The 17,950-nt window shown below is 39.4% G+C and overlaps 1 protein-coding gene across 18 annotated transcripts in view; it reads right to left on the bottom strand.

Moving 5' to 3' along the window:
- The window catches only part of SYTL2 (synaptotagmin like 2), a 62,319-nt gene that overhangs the window by 3,215 nt on the left and 41,154 nt on the right, over nt 1-17,950 (bottom strand). For 10 of the 18 annotated variants that reach the window (XM_021298773.2, XM_065049750.1, XM_065049748.1 and 7 more), the window contains 11 exons: nt 16,408-17,280; nt 15,574-15,645; nt 10,348-10,449; nt 9,379-9,432; nt 8,078-8,125; nt 6,858-6,952; nt 4,415-4,534; nt 3,056-3,225; nt 2,364-2,466; nt 2,081-2,251; nt 1,000-1,078 (listed from right to left, as the gene is read on the bottom strand). In XM_021298773.2, coding sequence (XP_021154448.2) covers nt 1,000-1,078; nt 2,081-2,251; nt 2,364-2,466; nt 3,056-3,225; nt 4,415-4,534; nt 6,858-6,952; nt 8,078-8,125; nt 9,379-9,432; nt 10,348-10,449; nt 15,574-15,645; nt 16,408-17,280 — 1,887 coding nt within the window. Of the gene's footprint in view, nt 1-999; nt 1,079-2,080; nt 2,252-2,363; nt 2,467-3,055; nt 3,226-4,414; nt 4,535-6,857; nt 6,953-8,077; nt 8,126-9,378; nt 9,433-10,347; nt 10,450-11,784; nt 15,646-16,407; nt 17,281-17,950 lie in introns of those variants that run through there. The other 8 variants (XM_065049752.1, XM_065049754.1, XM_065049753.1 and 5 more) reach the window with 5 other exon arrangements.

Raw genomic sequence — 17,950 nt, 5'->3', positions numbered from 1 at the left:
TATATGATGCAGCAGTTCTTGCCCATTTCCAGAGGTGATATTCAGCCTAGACTCTCATTATCGCACATCTTAAGTCAACATCCCTCTTGATGCTGAAATTTTTATCCTATCAAAGTACCGCAAGATCACATCATGTCTGGATTCCTACAGTGACTTTTGTTCTGCTATGGCTAAACAAATAGGTGCTACTGGTCTCTTTCCAAGCCTCCTAGATAAAGAGATCAGCTTCTCTTCAGTCTATGTGATGTTTGCATTTATTGCCGCTTGTACCTTCAAATAAGCTCTTTTGTCCTCTTAACATATTTGATTCTTATTAACTGACTGGATTGAAGACCTGACCTGTCTTCACTGTCAGAGCAGCCAGTTATCAGTTGTCAGACAAGATTAAACCAACAGATCATACTGCTATAAATTGCTGCATTCTAAATACTTATTGCTATTTTCTACTTTGCTTGAATTTAGTGTGTTGACATTGTCTATATAGCATATCACAGTATCTGCCTGATGATTTATAATCCCTAAAAATGTTAGTGAGAAAACAGAATTTTGTTACACACACAGACTGCATTACAAATCCAAGATTATAAGAATGAGGTCATTTCTTCTGCAGTAACATTAAAAACAACAAGAGATCACAGAATGTCAGGGATTGGAAGGGACCTTGAAAGCTCATCCAGTCCAATCCCCATGTCAGAGCAGGAACACCCAGATGAGGTTACACAGGAAGGTGTCCAGGCGGGTTTTGAATGTCTGCACAGGAGACTCCACAACCCCCCTGGTCAGCCTGTTCCAGTGTCTGTCACCCTCACTGAGAAGAAGTTTCTTCTCATATTAAGTGGAACCTTTTGTGTTCCAGTTTGTACCCATTACCCCTTGTCCTACCACTGGTTGTCACCGAGAAGAGCCTGGCTCCATCCTCCTGACACTCACCCTTTATATATCTGTAAAGGGATCCTAAAAAAACAAAAAAGCAAACCAAAGCAAAGCAGCAATGCATACCTCCAACAGGGTGTGGGACATACTGGAGAGCAAGTTTCATTTCCCCTCTGTTTTCTAGTTCAGGAGCCATTGTTGAAGTCTAAAATTTAAGAAGGGAAAAAAACAACCCTTAAACCTTGCAGTTCATGCACAGAGTTTTACAATGCAAAGTTTTCCACTGCTACATGAAGCAACTTTTTTATTCTTGTTTCCTTATCCATTAGTCTTCCCCCACTTTACAGGGCATGAGAGATTTTAGGGCAAGTTTAACCACTTGACAGCACCTCAGATATAAAGCTCTTCCAGAAGCAGAAAATAAGACCCAGGAGAGGCTAAAATGCTTTGAGAGGGCATCTTTTCCACTTACTTAGGACTAGAACACAGGCTCTTTCAAACAGGAAACTTACTCTTTGTGCAACAGAAATAATAAACTTTAATAAACTCTTTTCTGGTGGAATGTTTTGATCAAAAATCAGCCTCAACAACATTCATCTTGCAAAAAGGCACAAGAATATTTCACTTCTTCATAGAGGGTCATGGTCCATCTATAGATGGAACCTGGCACCTGTTAACATTTGGTTACATTTATCTATGCAGAGCAGTTTTTAAATCAGTTGCATTATCCTACCATGGTATTCTGGTTTTGATTTACAAATTATAAAACTTTGGAACGAGCTCATTTTGGAATGAACTAGATTTTGGTTGAAGCCCATTAACAAGAGGCATCCAAACACCAAAGTCATCTTTACATCTGATATTAAAATGTTGCTGCACTTACTCCATATTCTCAGTAGGTTTACCTCATATTGAGGGAACATTTGCCTTCAGGTATCTGTTGCAGCAAGATGACATGAGTGAAAAAATACCTTGAAATTCCTGTTCTTTGGACTATGAGCAAGTTTTCCCTACTATAACAGCGAGCTACTTACTAGACTAATAGAAGCCTCAGAACTGTTTGTTCTCTTTACCACTAAAGAGGTATTTATGATTATAACCAACACAAAAACCACAGAACGCACAAGACTAGGCCTAAGTAAATGACTTGGATTTACACTTACACAGCAGAAAATACAAACCAGCTAATCCACCCTTGGCAACTTACCCTTGGTTTGAGCGGAAACCAGTTGATCTGCTTGTTGCATTTATCACTCCAGTCCCAGGTTCCTAAATCCAGCTCCACTTCACCAAGGAAGCTGTTCCTCCCAAAGGTGTCGTTGTGCCAGACAGAGATATTAAGGCTTTGGTTCTTTAGGAGACTCTTCTCAATTTTATACTGCCAGGAGGAAAAAATGAGGGGAAAAAACAGTTAAAACAACCCTAAAAGTTGTGGTTCCTTATACTTCATGTGTGCAGTATTTCACGTCTGGAAATAGTTTGATAAATACCCGCAGTATTTCGTTATAGACTGGATTAAAAGTTTTCTTTTTCACAGAGGTCTTCCGTTTGCCCAGCTTGTATTTCTCTGGAAGCAGGTAGGTCTTCACATACCTAAAATTTAAACAGGCTGGTAAGAAGAGCAAGGAAACACTCCTTCCACCTTCCTTTACAAAATACACAAGTATTTGCTTATAAATTAAAAGAAATCCACTTAACTAGCCATTATGTTTTTCAGCTCATTATATTTAAGAAGTAGAACAGTAATGGTAAAGTATAATAATAGTTCCCAAAGTGGGACATGAACCTCCTTCTACTGGGGTGAAATCTGTTCAAGTGTCTTCTCAACGCATACAAATACAGAATATTTAACTATAGTATGCCTAGATATCATATTTATAGGCTCTAATCCTATTGAAACCTTATCAAAGCAGGATTTACCATCTCCAAAGTTGAATTTTAAAAGAGAATTTCATATTCTTAAAAGTTTGAGCCTCCCATGTTAATATACATACCAATTTACAGTGGCAATTCTACATCCAGTTCAGAGTGGAAAACCACGTAAAGCGTGTTATAGCCTCTTCATTTATTTATTGGGTTGTTTACTCCAACAGGTTATAGAGATCGGAAAAAAACATCACTTTTCATTTTCACATTAAAAGAAAAGCTCCCATTGGGAAATAAATATATTCTCTGTACTTACGGGTCTGAACGCTGTCGCTTTACATCTGCCACTGCCAAGTCTCTGCATTGGCAAATAAAAACATGGAGCTCGTTCAGCTGTTCTACATAATCAATAGCAAACTGAATGTTCCCCTTCACATCGACATTGCCAAAGTCTGCACTATAGATGCTCATTAGGCTTCCGCTCACCTGTATCACACAATAAGAGAAAAATTGGTGTGATTTTTGCATTTCACCAGATTAGGGTAAAAGTTATGTTTAGAATTCAGACAATTAAAAGGAAAATCAACTGTGTCCTTTTAGATGTAATGTCCATTGCATTTTGTTATTATTAAACAATGTTCTCAGCAAGCAGATTAACAAAATAAAGCTATTCATAAAACAAAGGTGTTAGGCCAAGTTTTCTACAAAAAACTGGAATGTTTTTATTGCATTGAGATGGAAGAAATGAAGTGACAGGATGCTGTAGATCCAGATATTGCTTGTAATCAGAGCTTTGAAATTCTGTATCTCTTCAGCTGATCTTCATTGCAGAAAGCAGAGCCTAAGAGTTTAGGAGAACACGCCTTCTGAAAATACCAGCAAAAAAATCAGTGATAAAGTCTGTGGTTGAATTAGGTGCCTAAACACAACATATTTGAAAATCAAACCCTTCGCAGGTAGAAAGAAAAGGATGTACACATTTTTTTAAATCTCAATACCTTTCCGAAAAAATTCTCTTCCCAGTAAGTCTGCATAAATTAATGACTCTTGGTTAGCAAGTTCACTGACTTAATTATGCACCTCACATACAGAATCACAGGATCGACTGGGTTGGAAAAGACCTCAGAGATCATCAAGTCCAACCCTTGGTCCAACTCCAGTCCATTGACTAGATCATGGCACTAAGTGCCATGTCCAATCTCAGTTTAAAAACCTCCAGGGCCGGTGAGTCCAGCACCTCCCTGGGCAGCCATTCCAATGCCTGACCACTCTCTCTGCAAAGAATACAAATACTGTCTCTTCCTTTCACTTATTTCTCCCCCACCCCCCTTCTCCTTTTCTAAATATTTGTTCTACATAAATCAATCCCTACTTTCAGCTACAAATGTGAGGTGCTAGGGTAAAAAACATCTCTCTGTTCAGTGTTTGTAGAGAATGCTGCGCAGTGGAGTCCTGAACAGGCTCCAACATATTCTTAGAAAATGAGAAAAGTAAAACCAGTTTTATTTGATTTTTTTTTTTTTTGTTAGGCAATTCCATGCAAAGGTTCACATAACAGAGAGGGAAAGGAGGAGACAGAGATGCCAAGGGAGGAAAGATAAGATGTATATTGAAACAATACCGAAGAGATTAGCAAAAGCAAAGTGCCATTGAAACAAGGCTTTGGTTTACATACAGAGGACAAGGAGGCCATGCCAGAAGAGCCGCTAAGATTGGTTAGAGAGCTGGGACTCTTCTTGATCCTGCGGAGGGAAGAACTGCTTTCTGATGCTGTATCTGTCTCTCTGTCATCGCTCTACAAAAACATCACAGAAAACGTCTGTGTAGGGTCTTTACAGTCACGAGGAACATTAAAAAACAACAAACAATTTTAATGCAGATTGGGACTCAGTGAATACCTGAATGTAAATCCCCTTGTAGTACAATATGAGTAATTAATATTTCTTAAATTAGGCCATGAACTTAAAAAAAAGCTGTAAGTTAATTTTTCTGATAGAAAACCTACACTGAAACTTTCTTAAAGCAGCAATGCAACCAGCAATGCGACAAAAAAGTACAAAGTTAGCTTTATTGGGGCAATTAAAGTCAACTTCTCTACTTCACTCTCTCCTGCATTAGCCTATGCAAGTGATAGTGCTCAGGTGTTTTACCAGTCCCTTTCTGTCACATAGCAAACACCATCAATTCCGTAGCCTCTCTCTTCAAGGCAATTAGCTGGATGGTAACATGCCCAGCAGAACAGCACTGGATGAGGTGAATGGCTTTTGCAAAACGCCTTTCTTGCAAGAGCAAAGGCAGTTTTGGTTTACTTGGTCATTATCAGGTTATGTGCTTACAGCCCCATTCTGTCTCCCCTGTACTAAAGAACTGATGCTTTATTTCCCACGTGTGCTTTGGCATCTTCTGCAAAGCTGTCAGAGAAACCATCACCTCCCCGGTGTGTTCCACCGTGAAAAATTCACACAGCTTCCCCCTTCCTTTCTACAGTTTTGAACTGCTGGCACAGATTTGCTATTAACAGATGCAAAACCAGTAAACAGCAATTTCTACACACATTAAGAAAATGAATATTTATAGAAATAAATATCGAGCATATAAGCATTTTGAAGAAGTCTTTATAGAGATTTATTGATTGTGGCTTCTCTGGCCATGTTTGCACCGCCAGGATTGTTCTCCAGTTCAGAGCCAAAGGCAGGGGCTGACTAATGTCCACCCTACCTGGGGCAAGACTCCTTGAGAGAAAAACTGTTTGGGAGAGATATATTTGGGACTGTCCAAAATAAATCTAGGGAGTGAAGTAGCTGTTAAGTACTGTGGTAATCAGTCCTGCTACATGGACTCTTTGAAAGACAGGAATAACCCCGGCCCTCTTGTAGAGGAAGGAGATAAAGCTCCCTAAGACCATTTTTGCTGCTCTCCACACAACATGTCAGCAGGAGAGACATGGGATTGAACCCAGTTCCGCTTTCAACCCTCTCCTTAATCTACTCAGAGCTTGCTCCCTGGATAGGAACAGTCAGAGCTCTTCTCAAGAAGCTTTGTGGGATGTCTGGAATTTGAGAGACAACAAGCAGCGAGGTGACTGTGTGCCCGCAGAACACACTACATGTGTTGGTTTGGTTTTTGTGGGGTTTCGTTTGTTGGTTTTTTGAAGTTAATTCCAAATGTTAAATAAGAATACTGTTACTATTCACAAGTAGAGAACCCTTAATTTTTTTAGCTTGTTATCTCTTTAAAGCAGAAGGAAAAGACACAGATACTCTAAGATATAGATTTCTTTGTATTTCTTCTTTAATTATAAAGTATGTTATTATCAGAATTCATTATTTTAAAAATAATTCCAGCACTGAGCTAACACACAGAAATGAGTGTTAATACCACCATGACTACATAGTGTCGACAATGCTTATTTCTAGCCTGTTATTTCTACCAGATTTACATTATCTGTTCATTAATTTTGTGCTTTGTATTGGCCAGATGGTATGTCAATGATGACAAACTCCAGGGCAGAACCAGCACATGATATACATACATACTGTTTTTATAGATATACATTCTGTGAGCTTGATAACTCAAGGCAGTATTGAACTAACCATAATTTTAAATATAAATTTGTGGGGGGAGAATGAACAGATTTAGGTGCTGACAATTTCTTAGAATATAAATATGAACCATCCCTAAACACTTTCTGCCGTGACGGGACTGATCACATATAGTCCTTTGGCTTTCAAGCATTCGTCAGATTGTTTCATTCAGAACCCCAGGGAATAAGCTTTTTAACTGGCTGAAGATAAAAAATGACCTGTTAGTTTAAGGACGGAGATTGCCTTTGGGAATAACGGCGAGCATTCACCGTGCTTCCATCTCCTAGGTAAAACACGCTCTGTACGTTGAGCTGTACAGTAAGAATAAACCTCTAGTTACTGGCCTAAAGCTTTTGAAAGGTTAATTAGCCACAGGTTTGGGATCATCTGCTGATTGTTACAGCACAAGCTCAGCTCCATGCTGTGGTCCAATAGTGAACTGACTTGGCAGACCCTGGAAAGCGCTGCTGGGCAAATGCAAAAATCGAAAGTAATCAAAAGTTTTAGTTACAATATTTCAGAGATGGAACTTGCCTCTTCCTGTAGGAACGATGGTACCGACTTGCTCAGTCCTTTGAGTTTTTCAGGGTTGGAAAACAGCTGCTCGGGCTGTGAAGGCACTGTGGAAACTGAAGAGCAGCAATTCAAAAGGTTTCAAAAATAAGTTTGCGCATCGAAACAGTGAGATTCCGTAGAGGACGTGGTTAGAAACAAACAGCTTCAGATGGAACACATGCACATGCACAACCAGTTTACAACTTGGATGCAAGATTCCCCCTCCTCTCCCCCTCAACTAGGACTCAGAGAAGGTGTCATTAGGAAGGATGGTCTACTTTGACATCTCCTATAATGCCGACCAAAGAACTTTGCCTGGCCGGAGCAGAAACATTTACATTGCTTGACAAGATGTACAAGCCTGGGTGCTGCAAGTAAATTCTGATCAAACGTGATAAAGAAAACATCTTCGGTTTACCATTCAGATTTTCTTCCTAGAACAAGGGTAAATCAACCCACGCACTAACCATATCATCACTGACATTAGAGTTCTTGGTAAGTCATTTGAGTTCTTGATAAGAAGCCAAGCTCTGTTCTTTTATTTACTCAAATTAATGACAATAAGAACATTTGTGTAAATCAAGCAATTTTTAGTCATGAACAAAGAAGTTCTAAGCATTCCTGGTTATTTCTAAGATTCACATCTCATTAATTATGCAGTTTTTTGCAGCACATCTCTTCAACTTTCGTATAGCTCCACTGAACTTCACTTCCATGTTCTTTCACTGCACAAAACCTACTTGCACAAGCTAGCCTTGCAAAAATCCAGTTTGCGGTAAGCCCTCAATTCTCAGAATTTTCCATTCTCTAACCCCACTTATACTTAATAATGCACTAAAGCTCTGTATCTTTGGATTGGATACACACTGAAATGCACCAACGCTGAATATCATATGAAAGAGAATTATTTAGCATCAAACAGGCGGAGGGGCACGTATCTACCGCGTAAAAAGAAACACTGCGCACACAATGGGATTGTTTACAAGGTGCAAGTTCAGCTTTTGCTGTTGAAGCTCAAAAAGTTCTCAACGTATCAGTTATCGTCAGTGTGAAGGTAGATGCAGTTTCCTCATTGAGCAAGTATCTAGTCCAGATGTGTCACTTGTTAGTTGTTAAATAAAGAAGGGTTTTAAATGTATTAGTTTAAATATCAGTGGAGAAGACTCTCCATGGTCTGCTGGAAGAATCCTGCTACTCACTTCCTGCTGCATTTATACTCCTCTCTTGATGCTGATCAGGTTTCGGACCTGCTCAGTATTGACAAGAGTCATTCAGTAACACAAACAGCTTTGCAATGTTATAATTAGCAATAATATATGTTATATGTGGGAAGTTTTTGACTTCCCCAGGCCCCATATGTTTCTATGTTTTGCATCACTGCCCTCCTTTGAGGAGCTGGATCATAACAAAGGTAACATGAGTATACAAGCTAAGCAAAGCAAAAATCATGAATAGTATTTTCAAGAGAACTTGCCTTATTCTGTCTGTACAGCTATCGGTTTGACTCTTTGGCATTTCTCCAAACTTCACTGTTAATAAATGTAACTCAAAAAACCACCACCCTTTTCAGATAAGTGTCTACACATTCCATATCTAAAATATATCACGCTTTCAGAGGTCTCCATTTGAAAGCAAAGTGCAGCACCATACTTGAGCCTTGTTAATTTACTGGACATTGCGTGCATCCTATTATGATATGATCATCCTATTTATACTATAGGCCACTAGTATGCAAAATGCTTTTAAGCACCTAAAACATGACAATAAGTGCAACTGTGCACAGTTATTTTTTTAAAACTGCAGTGCTTCAATGCAGTGAAGAAAGAATTGTGTGTTATATTCCACCATATTCAATGTTATTTGATGGTTTTCTATTGTGTTCATCTTGACATGTTCTTGGAACAGGTATGCTTTTATTTTGCTTAGTTTTGGGATTTCTAAAGGCACAGAGAAAAATTTAACAGCAAGGCACATGTAATGCACTAATGTATTGATGATATATCAGCAGTAACTGATCTAGCAGTTCATCTGTTGCTTGGAGCAATTCTGCTTTGCTGAGTGGAGACAGGGCTTGTAAGAGCTGCCCCTGTTCAACTGGTGTATTCTGAACAGTGTTTTGCATGAGTAAAAGTCATTTTGCATCTTATAATGAAACAGATGAACAAATAAATTCAATATCTCCTTAGGCCAACTCTTTCAACTGAGCTAATGATCAAAGCTCTCAGTTATTTCGGTAACTGTTTCATGGGCTGAATGACCAAAGGCCAAAATAACACACTGGTAGGTGGCACAGAGTTTCTACAGATATAGCAGGACATGACATGAATATATTCCTTAAGAATTAAACAACACAACAAAATTCTGCAAAAGCATTTCAGTGATGCTGAAATTAATCAAGTCTAAAATCACAATATAATTCTTGGTTTCAATACTCCTTCGTGAGCAAACAGAGACTATTGAAAAAACAATGAGCTTCCATGCAGGCACAAAAGATATTTACCATCTTCAGCACTAAGAGCTAATTCTTCCTTTGGATTATTTACTTTTCCTTTATCTGTGCAGGAAAAAAGTAACACACAGTTAGAAATGTAGCTGTTTGGTATGATAAAACGGATGGCAGTGGTAATCACAGAATTAAGAGTAATGAGGACAAAAAACCCCAAACAAACCAGCAGAGCCACGGGAATGGTTAAATTCAAGAGATGCTTTGTACTTGACACACTACTTGAAGCCCACATGCCAGCAGCAGTCTGGTGTTGACACGGTTTCTATCGCTGCGCTGTTGCAGTGTTAGTGCAAGCCTAAAACCTAGAACTAGTCTGAAGCAAGCAATAGCGTCAGTTGTATTAGAAGAGTAATTTGCCAACTACAGCCAACATATTTCAACATCTACACCTCCACACTGCTACCAACACAAGGTCAGTTTATGTCTTCCCCATTAGACATGAGATAAGCAGGAAAACAGGGGTGGAGACAGGAATAATCATTAAAAATCATAATCATCATCTTAGGAGGCTACAGAGGGAAGTCAAGAATGAATTCCAAGCATAATGGTGTCTCACTGTATTCTCTTACAGTTGGTTTGGTATGTTAACTGCTAGAGTACACAGGTGAAACACTATTAAACTAATAGGAATTTTTTGTACTTCCACTGTCAGTTGTTGCTCATTACTGGTTTGTGTAGTTGCCAATACTTTCCCTATGAAAAACTATCCAAGAAACAGTTCATCACTGATTACCACAGTGCATTTTTGGAAGAGGTCTGCTTCATAGACCCGTGTTGTTTGAAAATCAACACAAAGAACTGAAAACTAAACCGTATGAGGAAAGAATTCAGTTTGACAGTACAAACCCCACACTGCTTATACAGAAGCAAAGACAAAAAAGCTATTTGGCAAAGCTGTATGGAAGAACAGCGTGTTAGGCCAAACTGGGGGTCATGGGAGACACACACAAGCTTTGTGCTCACTTGAGGTGGCTGATGGAATGTCCTCTAGACTTTTGGAAGGCATTTTCCTATCTGCACTCCTTTTCAAAGCCATCAAAACAGGGTTTAATTCTTCTTCTGAACCTGTTACAAGACAAAACACATGAACACTGCACACATAGACATGCCATTTTAAGTCACTAAGAAACCAAATACCGATTTCTCATGAGAATCTATTTTGACCTTTAACAAAGACAGCGAACATTCAACAAAAATACAAAATAAACAAAATAAGTGTCTAATTTTAAGTATCCATTCACTCTCTAACTCTCTTGGCTGTCAGTGGAGAGAGGCGGGTTGGTTGATTTCCCCTGTGTAGGTATCGCTGTCTGTACTGACCAATAAGGCAACTTTGGGCAAGTATTAATCGTCTTAATTGTCCAAGAACAACATGGGTTAAACTCAGACCATTTTGTAACCATCTTGTTGTGAATCAGCATAAAACAGGTAATAGCTTTGGTTTTTCTTTCTGTGTAAATTTGTCCACTGTATTTTCTCCCCAGTGAAATTCACTTTGTTTCAACACTTGAGCAACAACCACTTTAGACTCTTGTCACCATCAGCAGAGCAACCAGGCCTTATAGGCAGCAACACTGTCATTATGGGTAAAAACAAATCAGGTTTCATTTTTCCTCATTTGTCTTGAGTTTTCACTGACCTCTGTTGGTATCTCACTTTCAAAATAGGCTCAACACTTAAGTTAGCAGGTGCTGGAAACTCCAGACATTTCTCGGAATCTCCCGGTGAAGAAAACATTCCCAGTCTCTCAGGAGCAATTTAAAAAGGCTACATTATCTCCTTTGCCTTAAGCTCTTCAATGACTGTCATACACGGTATGTTGACCAGAGCTGCCATTCAACCAAATAATGAGAATCCTGGTAACCAGACCGCTTCATTTATATGGCCACTTGTAGTGCAACAGGCAGCAACGCTAAATTAAATAGCACAGAGTACTGTTATTGTCTTTATAATCAGCCATTCCACTCGTAAGAATGTAACTTTGAAGACTAAGTGGTCAAACTAAAAAATGAAATCAGTCAGCCATTTTTTTTTCCTCTTTTAATCCAGAATATTTAAAATAAATACCAAGTTTGGGGTGTTACAATGTTATTAATTTGAAGGCAATATCAGAGGGGAGGAAGAAAAGGTTAAATCATGAAGACTGATGGGATTCATTCATGCTGCTAAATTCCCCTTACCAAAAAGGCTTACCCAAGTGTAGCATGTGTTTGTCACACACTTTCCAATTAAAGGACTTAATTGGTTCTTGCCATCCTTCACAAACTAATATCCAAAGGATTCAATTAGAAAATAAGTATCACACAGATTTTGATTGTCATATTTTAAGTCGGCTACCAAAAAAACTGCAGCCATATTTAACAACCCAGCACCATGAATTTTAGAAATCAAACGGCTCACAGATTGAACTTCGGGTTCCAGAGAGGGAATCAGAGTTTTCATCTGAAAACTTGGATCCCAAATTGGAGCCATCCCCTTCCTCTTCATCATTATCCTCACGCTGAAACGTTAAGGAGAGTTGAGCTGCTCCTGGCTGGGGGGAGTTGCTCCCATCTGTAAGTGGTGTGCTCGCTCTTCTGAATTCCAACAGTGCTTTAAATTCTGAATTATTTTCAGAGTCATCCAAGGATGTGCTTTCATCTCTCCTTCCTTTTTCATTTATCTTGAATGGCTTGATCACAATCGTACTGGTATCTCCTTGCAAGAGAGAGAGATGAACTGGAGCTGTGTTTTGCTTTTCTACCTTATTAATAGCTCCATTTCTTTTAGGAAAATCAGAATCTTCAGTTTCACTTACTGAAGTTCTGATATTTTGTTCTGGAGCTCCCCCTTTGTCAGTTGTCTTCATCTCCGTATGGTAGCTACTGAAAGCGTTATATGGCTGTGACATTGCCATAAGTAGAGTCTCTTTTTGTGATGGAAACATAAGATCCCCAAACTTTTCTTGTTTATGTGACTCTTTGGGTATTGGAGATGAAATTTCAGATGCTTCTCGAATAAGATTTTCTAAAGAGCACCTGAATTCACCAAATTTTGCAATATTTGAAACAGAAGTTTTTTCTACCGTTTCTTGTATTTCTTGAGGATGATCTCTCTCTTGTTGGTGTGCAGCACGCACACTTTGACTAGTCTGTATTTTACCTTGCATTTTCTTATCCATATTTTTCAGTATAGAAGCTGTTGTTTCAGAGACCTCTTTCAGGAGCTTCTGCAAATTAACATCAAACACTCCACATTCAGCCTTGGACACTGCAGATCTTTCTATGGTCTCTCTGATGTCCTGTGGTGAGTCTCCATCATGCTCATAGGTCACGCTTTTAATTTCCATCTCAGCAGTTCTCTGTACTGTGTTAACAGCATGTTTTGGTTTAGATGATGATGTTTCAGAGGCCTCCTTCAGCAGCTTCTCCAAAGCAGAACTCAAGCTACTGACCTTGGATGGGGCAACAGACTTTTCTATGGTCTCTGTGATGTCCTGCAGCAACTCTTCATCATACTCATAGGTCGTACCTTTATTTTCCTTCTCAGCAGTTCTCTGTATTGTGCCTTCAGCCTGTTTTGGGTTAGGAGGTGGCATTTCAGAGACCTCCTTCAGCAGCTTCTCCAAAGCAGAACTCAAGCCACTGACCTTGGATGGGGCAACAGACTTTTCTATGGTCTCACAAGTTTCCTGTGGCAAGTCTCCATCGTGCTCACAGGTCACGCTTTTAATTTCTGTCTCAGCAGTTCTCTGTACTGTGTTAAAGGCACGTTTTGGTTTTGGAGGTGGTGTTTCAGAGGCCTCCTTCAGCAGCTTCTCCAAAGCAGAACTCAAGCCACTGACCCTGGATGGGGCAACAGACTTTTCTATGATCTCACCAACTTCCTGTAGAAACTCTCCATCATTCTTATAGGTCATGCCTTTAATTTCCATCTCAGCAGCTCTCTGTACTGTGTTAAAGGCACGCTTTGGTTTAGGAGGTGGCATTTCAGAGGTCTCCTTGAGCAGCTTCTCTAAAGCAGAACTCAAGCCACTGACCTTGGGTGAAGCAACAGACCTTTCTGTGGTCTCTCTGACCTCTTCAGGATGACCGATATCTTCTTGGTGTGTTGATTCTACACAACAATTACTTTGTGATATACTATTTTTGTCATGGGATATTTTCATTCCCACCCTTCTATATTCAGAAGGTTGAGATGCAAAGTTCTCTCTGAGCAGGTTCTGCAAACCATTTTGAGGCCTCTGAGAACCCTCAAGTGTATCATCCTTGTCTACTATACGATGTCGTAGACGGAAAGGTTCAAATTCCCTAATCAGTTCCCTGAGGCTTTTTCTGTTTTCATGCTCATCTTTTGATGGCACATTCACTTTCCCTGTGCTTTTGCTTATTTCTTCTTCTTGATCAACAGCAGAAGCATCATGGCTCTGTTCTGTTTTTTCAGAGATGTTGCACAGATTTGAGTGAGAAGCTGTCCCTTTCAAAATGTTTTCTTTTAGGCTCAAGCTAGATGGCGTCTCAAAGGCTTCCTCTTTTAACTTCTTTAGGCCAAATTTAAATACATCAAGCTCAGCTTTAGGTAGAACCACCTTATCCACAGTTTCAGCAACTTCCTCTTTAGGAAGACTGATATCTAACCGAGCAGCCTTGTTCTCCACTTTTTCTGTAGCTAAACATACCCAATCATCTACTGCTGTCTCCTTTAAAGCATCTTTATCACCAGGTGACTGGAGTAACTGCAAGGAAACATGTTGTTCTTTTGATAAAACAATACCTTTTTCTGCACATTCTTTAACTTCTTGCTCTGGAAGACCCATCTTTTGCTGGGGGTTTGAGATAACTGATTTTCTGTCCAGCAGGACAGAGTCTGGATTTTTTATGCGTATCACATCGAGGCCTTTCAGGGTAGGAGATCCTGGAGGCAGTTCACATACCACAGAATCTAGTTTCTGGGTTTTTTCTGTCTCTGATGTTTGGGTTTGTTGTTGAATTAACTCTTGCTTGTTCACATTATCTCTGCCTTTTTTATCTTCATTTGATTTTCTTTCATAGGTTCTTAAACTAGTATTATTTGGCAAAGAAACACTTCCCCTATCAATGTTACTCTGTAATTTAACTCTGGTATCCCAGAAGTTTCTCAGACTCTGGAACTGTGAAGGATCTGAAATTTGATTCTTGGACTTCTCATTCATTTTTTCTTTTAAAGACAAAACCTGGAAGCTGGGCTTCTGCTGGGAACAGGCGGTAAGTTTTCCTTTAGGTGTTTCCTTTTCACCTTTGTCTTTGATTTTGGGAGAAGCTGAAGTGGCACCAACACTTGGCTGCAAGTTACTGGCTTTTGGCAATTCTGCATATTCATGAACTTCACCGTCAGATGGAAGTGTTCTTTCTGGCCTTTCAACTGCATGGGCTGCTGCAAACTCAAAAGAGTTTTGATGTTCATTTCTTAAAGCCTGGCTTGCACAACTTAGTTCAGCACTTCTTAACATATTCTTGCTTTGATCATCCGATCCACTAGGTAGATACACTGCAGCTGGGTTTATTTTCTCACTTTCTCTGAGACCCTTCAATACACCATTACCTGATGCATTTGTATTGACACTGATTTCTTTCTCTCTATGACCAGGGATAGTTTTATCCCCTTCCCAAAATGCTCTGATCTCCCTTAGTCGTCTTTTTTCTTGCATTGCCTTCTCTGATTTGCGTTTCTGAGTTAGTAGCTTGTGTCCCTGATGTTCCACAAGATTTGATTTTTTATTTTGTTGCTTGATTTCTGGACCACTTTCTTTTTCTTCAACTCTAATACAGTCAAATTCAGTTAGTGATTCGTCATGTTTCTCCTCATTCTCAGGTTTCATCCTCTCTTTTATCAGTTGCGTATCTTCTGAAATAAGTGATGTAGATGAAATGCTGTTCTGTTGTTTAATCTGTCCAAACAGTAGCTCTTCTTTAACTTCTGTTTTTCCATCCAGGCCAGGCCCACCATGTTCTGTAGGAAGAGCTGCTGTTCTGGTTGAGAAGCCCACTTCTGTGTGTTCCCTGCCTTGGGATCTAGCTGGTACATGGTTCTTATCTTCAGTACCAGAACTTCTTTGAAACCAATCTAAAACTTTTGATACAGATTCATCGGCCACTTTCATGAGTTCATCAGCATGTTTGTCAGGGTTGAAAGTGGTTTTAGCATCGTGCTCCTCAACAAGATCAGGCTTACCTTGTTGAAGACTTGTAGAATTGGTGTTTGACACCTCATGTGTTTCTGTCTTAGCAGAAAGCTGATGTTGATCTACAACATAAATGAACTTATCAGAGTTAGGAATTAGACACACAACTCTACAAATGTTCGACCTATCTCAAAAACCAAAACAAAACAGAGATTTTTTAACTGTTAGCATGGAAAAGAGTGCTCTGCCCTTATGTTTTTGGAAAGAACCACACTGCAGGCAATGAACTGCAAAATAAATTCCTGCACTGAGATATCCTCCTGGAAGATTAGACATATTACTTTATTACTTTTAGGGTGCCAGTAGATAAGAATGGTTATCCCCATTCTAAAGAAAATGGCTAAACTGAAAGGGGACACATGGACAAGGGGACACAAGGACACAAGGGACACAAGGACAACCAGCATAGTTGTGTATAGTCTTACGAGCAAATCCCCAAGTCACAATTGTGTTACTACCAGTGACAGCCCACAGCTGTACAGATTCTTCAGTTCTCACGCAGAAAGATCTACCAGGCCTCATGACAGGAATTTTATCCAAATGCCACCACTTCACCTTCACCATCCACAAGAAAGGTGCCTATCCAGGCTCTGATCTGATTGTTAATTCTTAAGAATACCAACAAAAGATAATCTAAAAAATACTGACCACATTTTAGCATTAAAATACAAAAAAGTGATTTTGTATATAATTCTGCAGTATGTAACACATTCCTATTATCTCTTTTTCCTAGCTGTTAATTCTTAGATACAAGTGATTCGAACATTAATGAAGACATGCTACACGTTACTGCATTCTGTTCTTCACTCCTATTAGCCTCTTACCAGTAAAGTTTTTGTGTGACTTTGATTCCTGGCTCAAGAATTTGTTGGCTTTATTTTCACGTGTCTCATCAACACTCAGTTCATTATTGCTATTTGGCAGGATATTGCTGGAGGCCTTTCGTGGAGTTGCAAGTTTCTTAGGAGTAACTGTCTCCGTCTGCAAGGTTTCATCTGCCAGGAAGACTGTCCTATTAGCATCACGAGGACTGGACACTGATGGTAAGCCATCTATCGGTTTCACTTGTAAAGCTGATGAATGGGTTCCCAAAGGCTTTACAGCAGAAATTTGCTTATTCCCCAATGAATCTGTTCTAATAGCGCCATTTCTACTACTCTTTATTTTGTCAGATTCTAACAAATCAAACTCTCCTTTTTCTCTGCCGCGATGTGGCCGTGGGCTTTGCAGAGGTTCTCCTTCGCCTGTGCTAGACGAGAACCTCACTTGTTTTAGTTTTTCCAGTGAAATTTGTGTGGAGTCTTCTGCTTCTTCCATAAGAGAGTTCTTCTCAGCTTCTCCTTCAAAAATAGTTGCAGTAGGAAGACCATTCTTCTTCTGAACATCTAACATCTGACTAACACGAACTTCCGAGTCAGTGGAACTTGAACTTGAGCTGCGCTTCAGAATGCCCCTGGGTGGTGTTCCAACACCATTAATTCTCTCGGTCCGTTCGGCTGGTTTTGGAACAAGATCTTCTCTTTGTGACACAGGATCTGTTGCTTTGTGAATTAATTTTCTAGCTTTTGGGACAGGACGCTTAACTAGTCCCTTCTGTGATTCATCAGCAGGCTCTGTAGAAGGCTTCTTGTGTTTCTCTGTTTCATCATTTACTGAGTTTGGTTTAGGTTGGCTCTCTTTTGAGGGTGACAAAATTTCTGTAAGACATATACAGAAAACAAATCATGAGTTTCCATGACATTCATCTCCATAAACAGAGGGGCATGACAGTGCAGATCTAGAATGCAGTGATTATATTGGTTTACTAAAAACACCTGCAGTAAAACACAGGCAGAAATTCAGCATAGGTGTTTATCTCACTTGTATGTAACTGGAAGTTTTAACAGATGAAAATCCTGCCGTTATTTCTTTTTCTACAAATATTAACTATTCAGTGATTCCAGAGATAGGAAGCCCACCAAATTTTTGATCAGTGTTATTCCTGCAAAGGACAAACTTTGCAGGGAATGGCAGCTTTTGAATACGCAAACGCCTCTTCAGGTTCAGAACATAAACAGCCTCTTTCGTTTTCTGCAAGTTGCTGTTTCCACATTCATATTTTACAAAGTAAAATGCAGAAATGTTGTCCCACTAGGAAAACATTTTGGTTTGGTTTTATTATTCCTAATGTGCAAGTCTTCCTTTTTCCTGTTAGCAAGCTTCATAACAAAGACAGGAGAGTAATCTGCACATATGAGCCTGTAAATTACAACTTCAAATGCCTGCATTGTGATATATCACCACTCAGCTACTTGCCTGCAGAGAATACTGCAGGAAAGGGAGGATGCGAAAATAAACAGAACTGGGTGAACAAAAGAAACAAATCAA

Source organism: Columba livia, chromosome 1 (genome assembly GCF_036013475.1).
Source record: "Columba livia isolate bColLiv1 breed racing homer chromosome 1, bColLiv1.pat.W.v2, whole genome shotgun sequence".
NCBI lineage: Eukaryota > Metazoa > Chordata > Aves > Columbiformes > Columbidae > Columba > Columba livia.
Note: the sequence above shows the minus strand (reverse complement) of the source record. Positions and strands in the feature narration are given on the sequence as shown.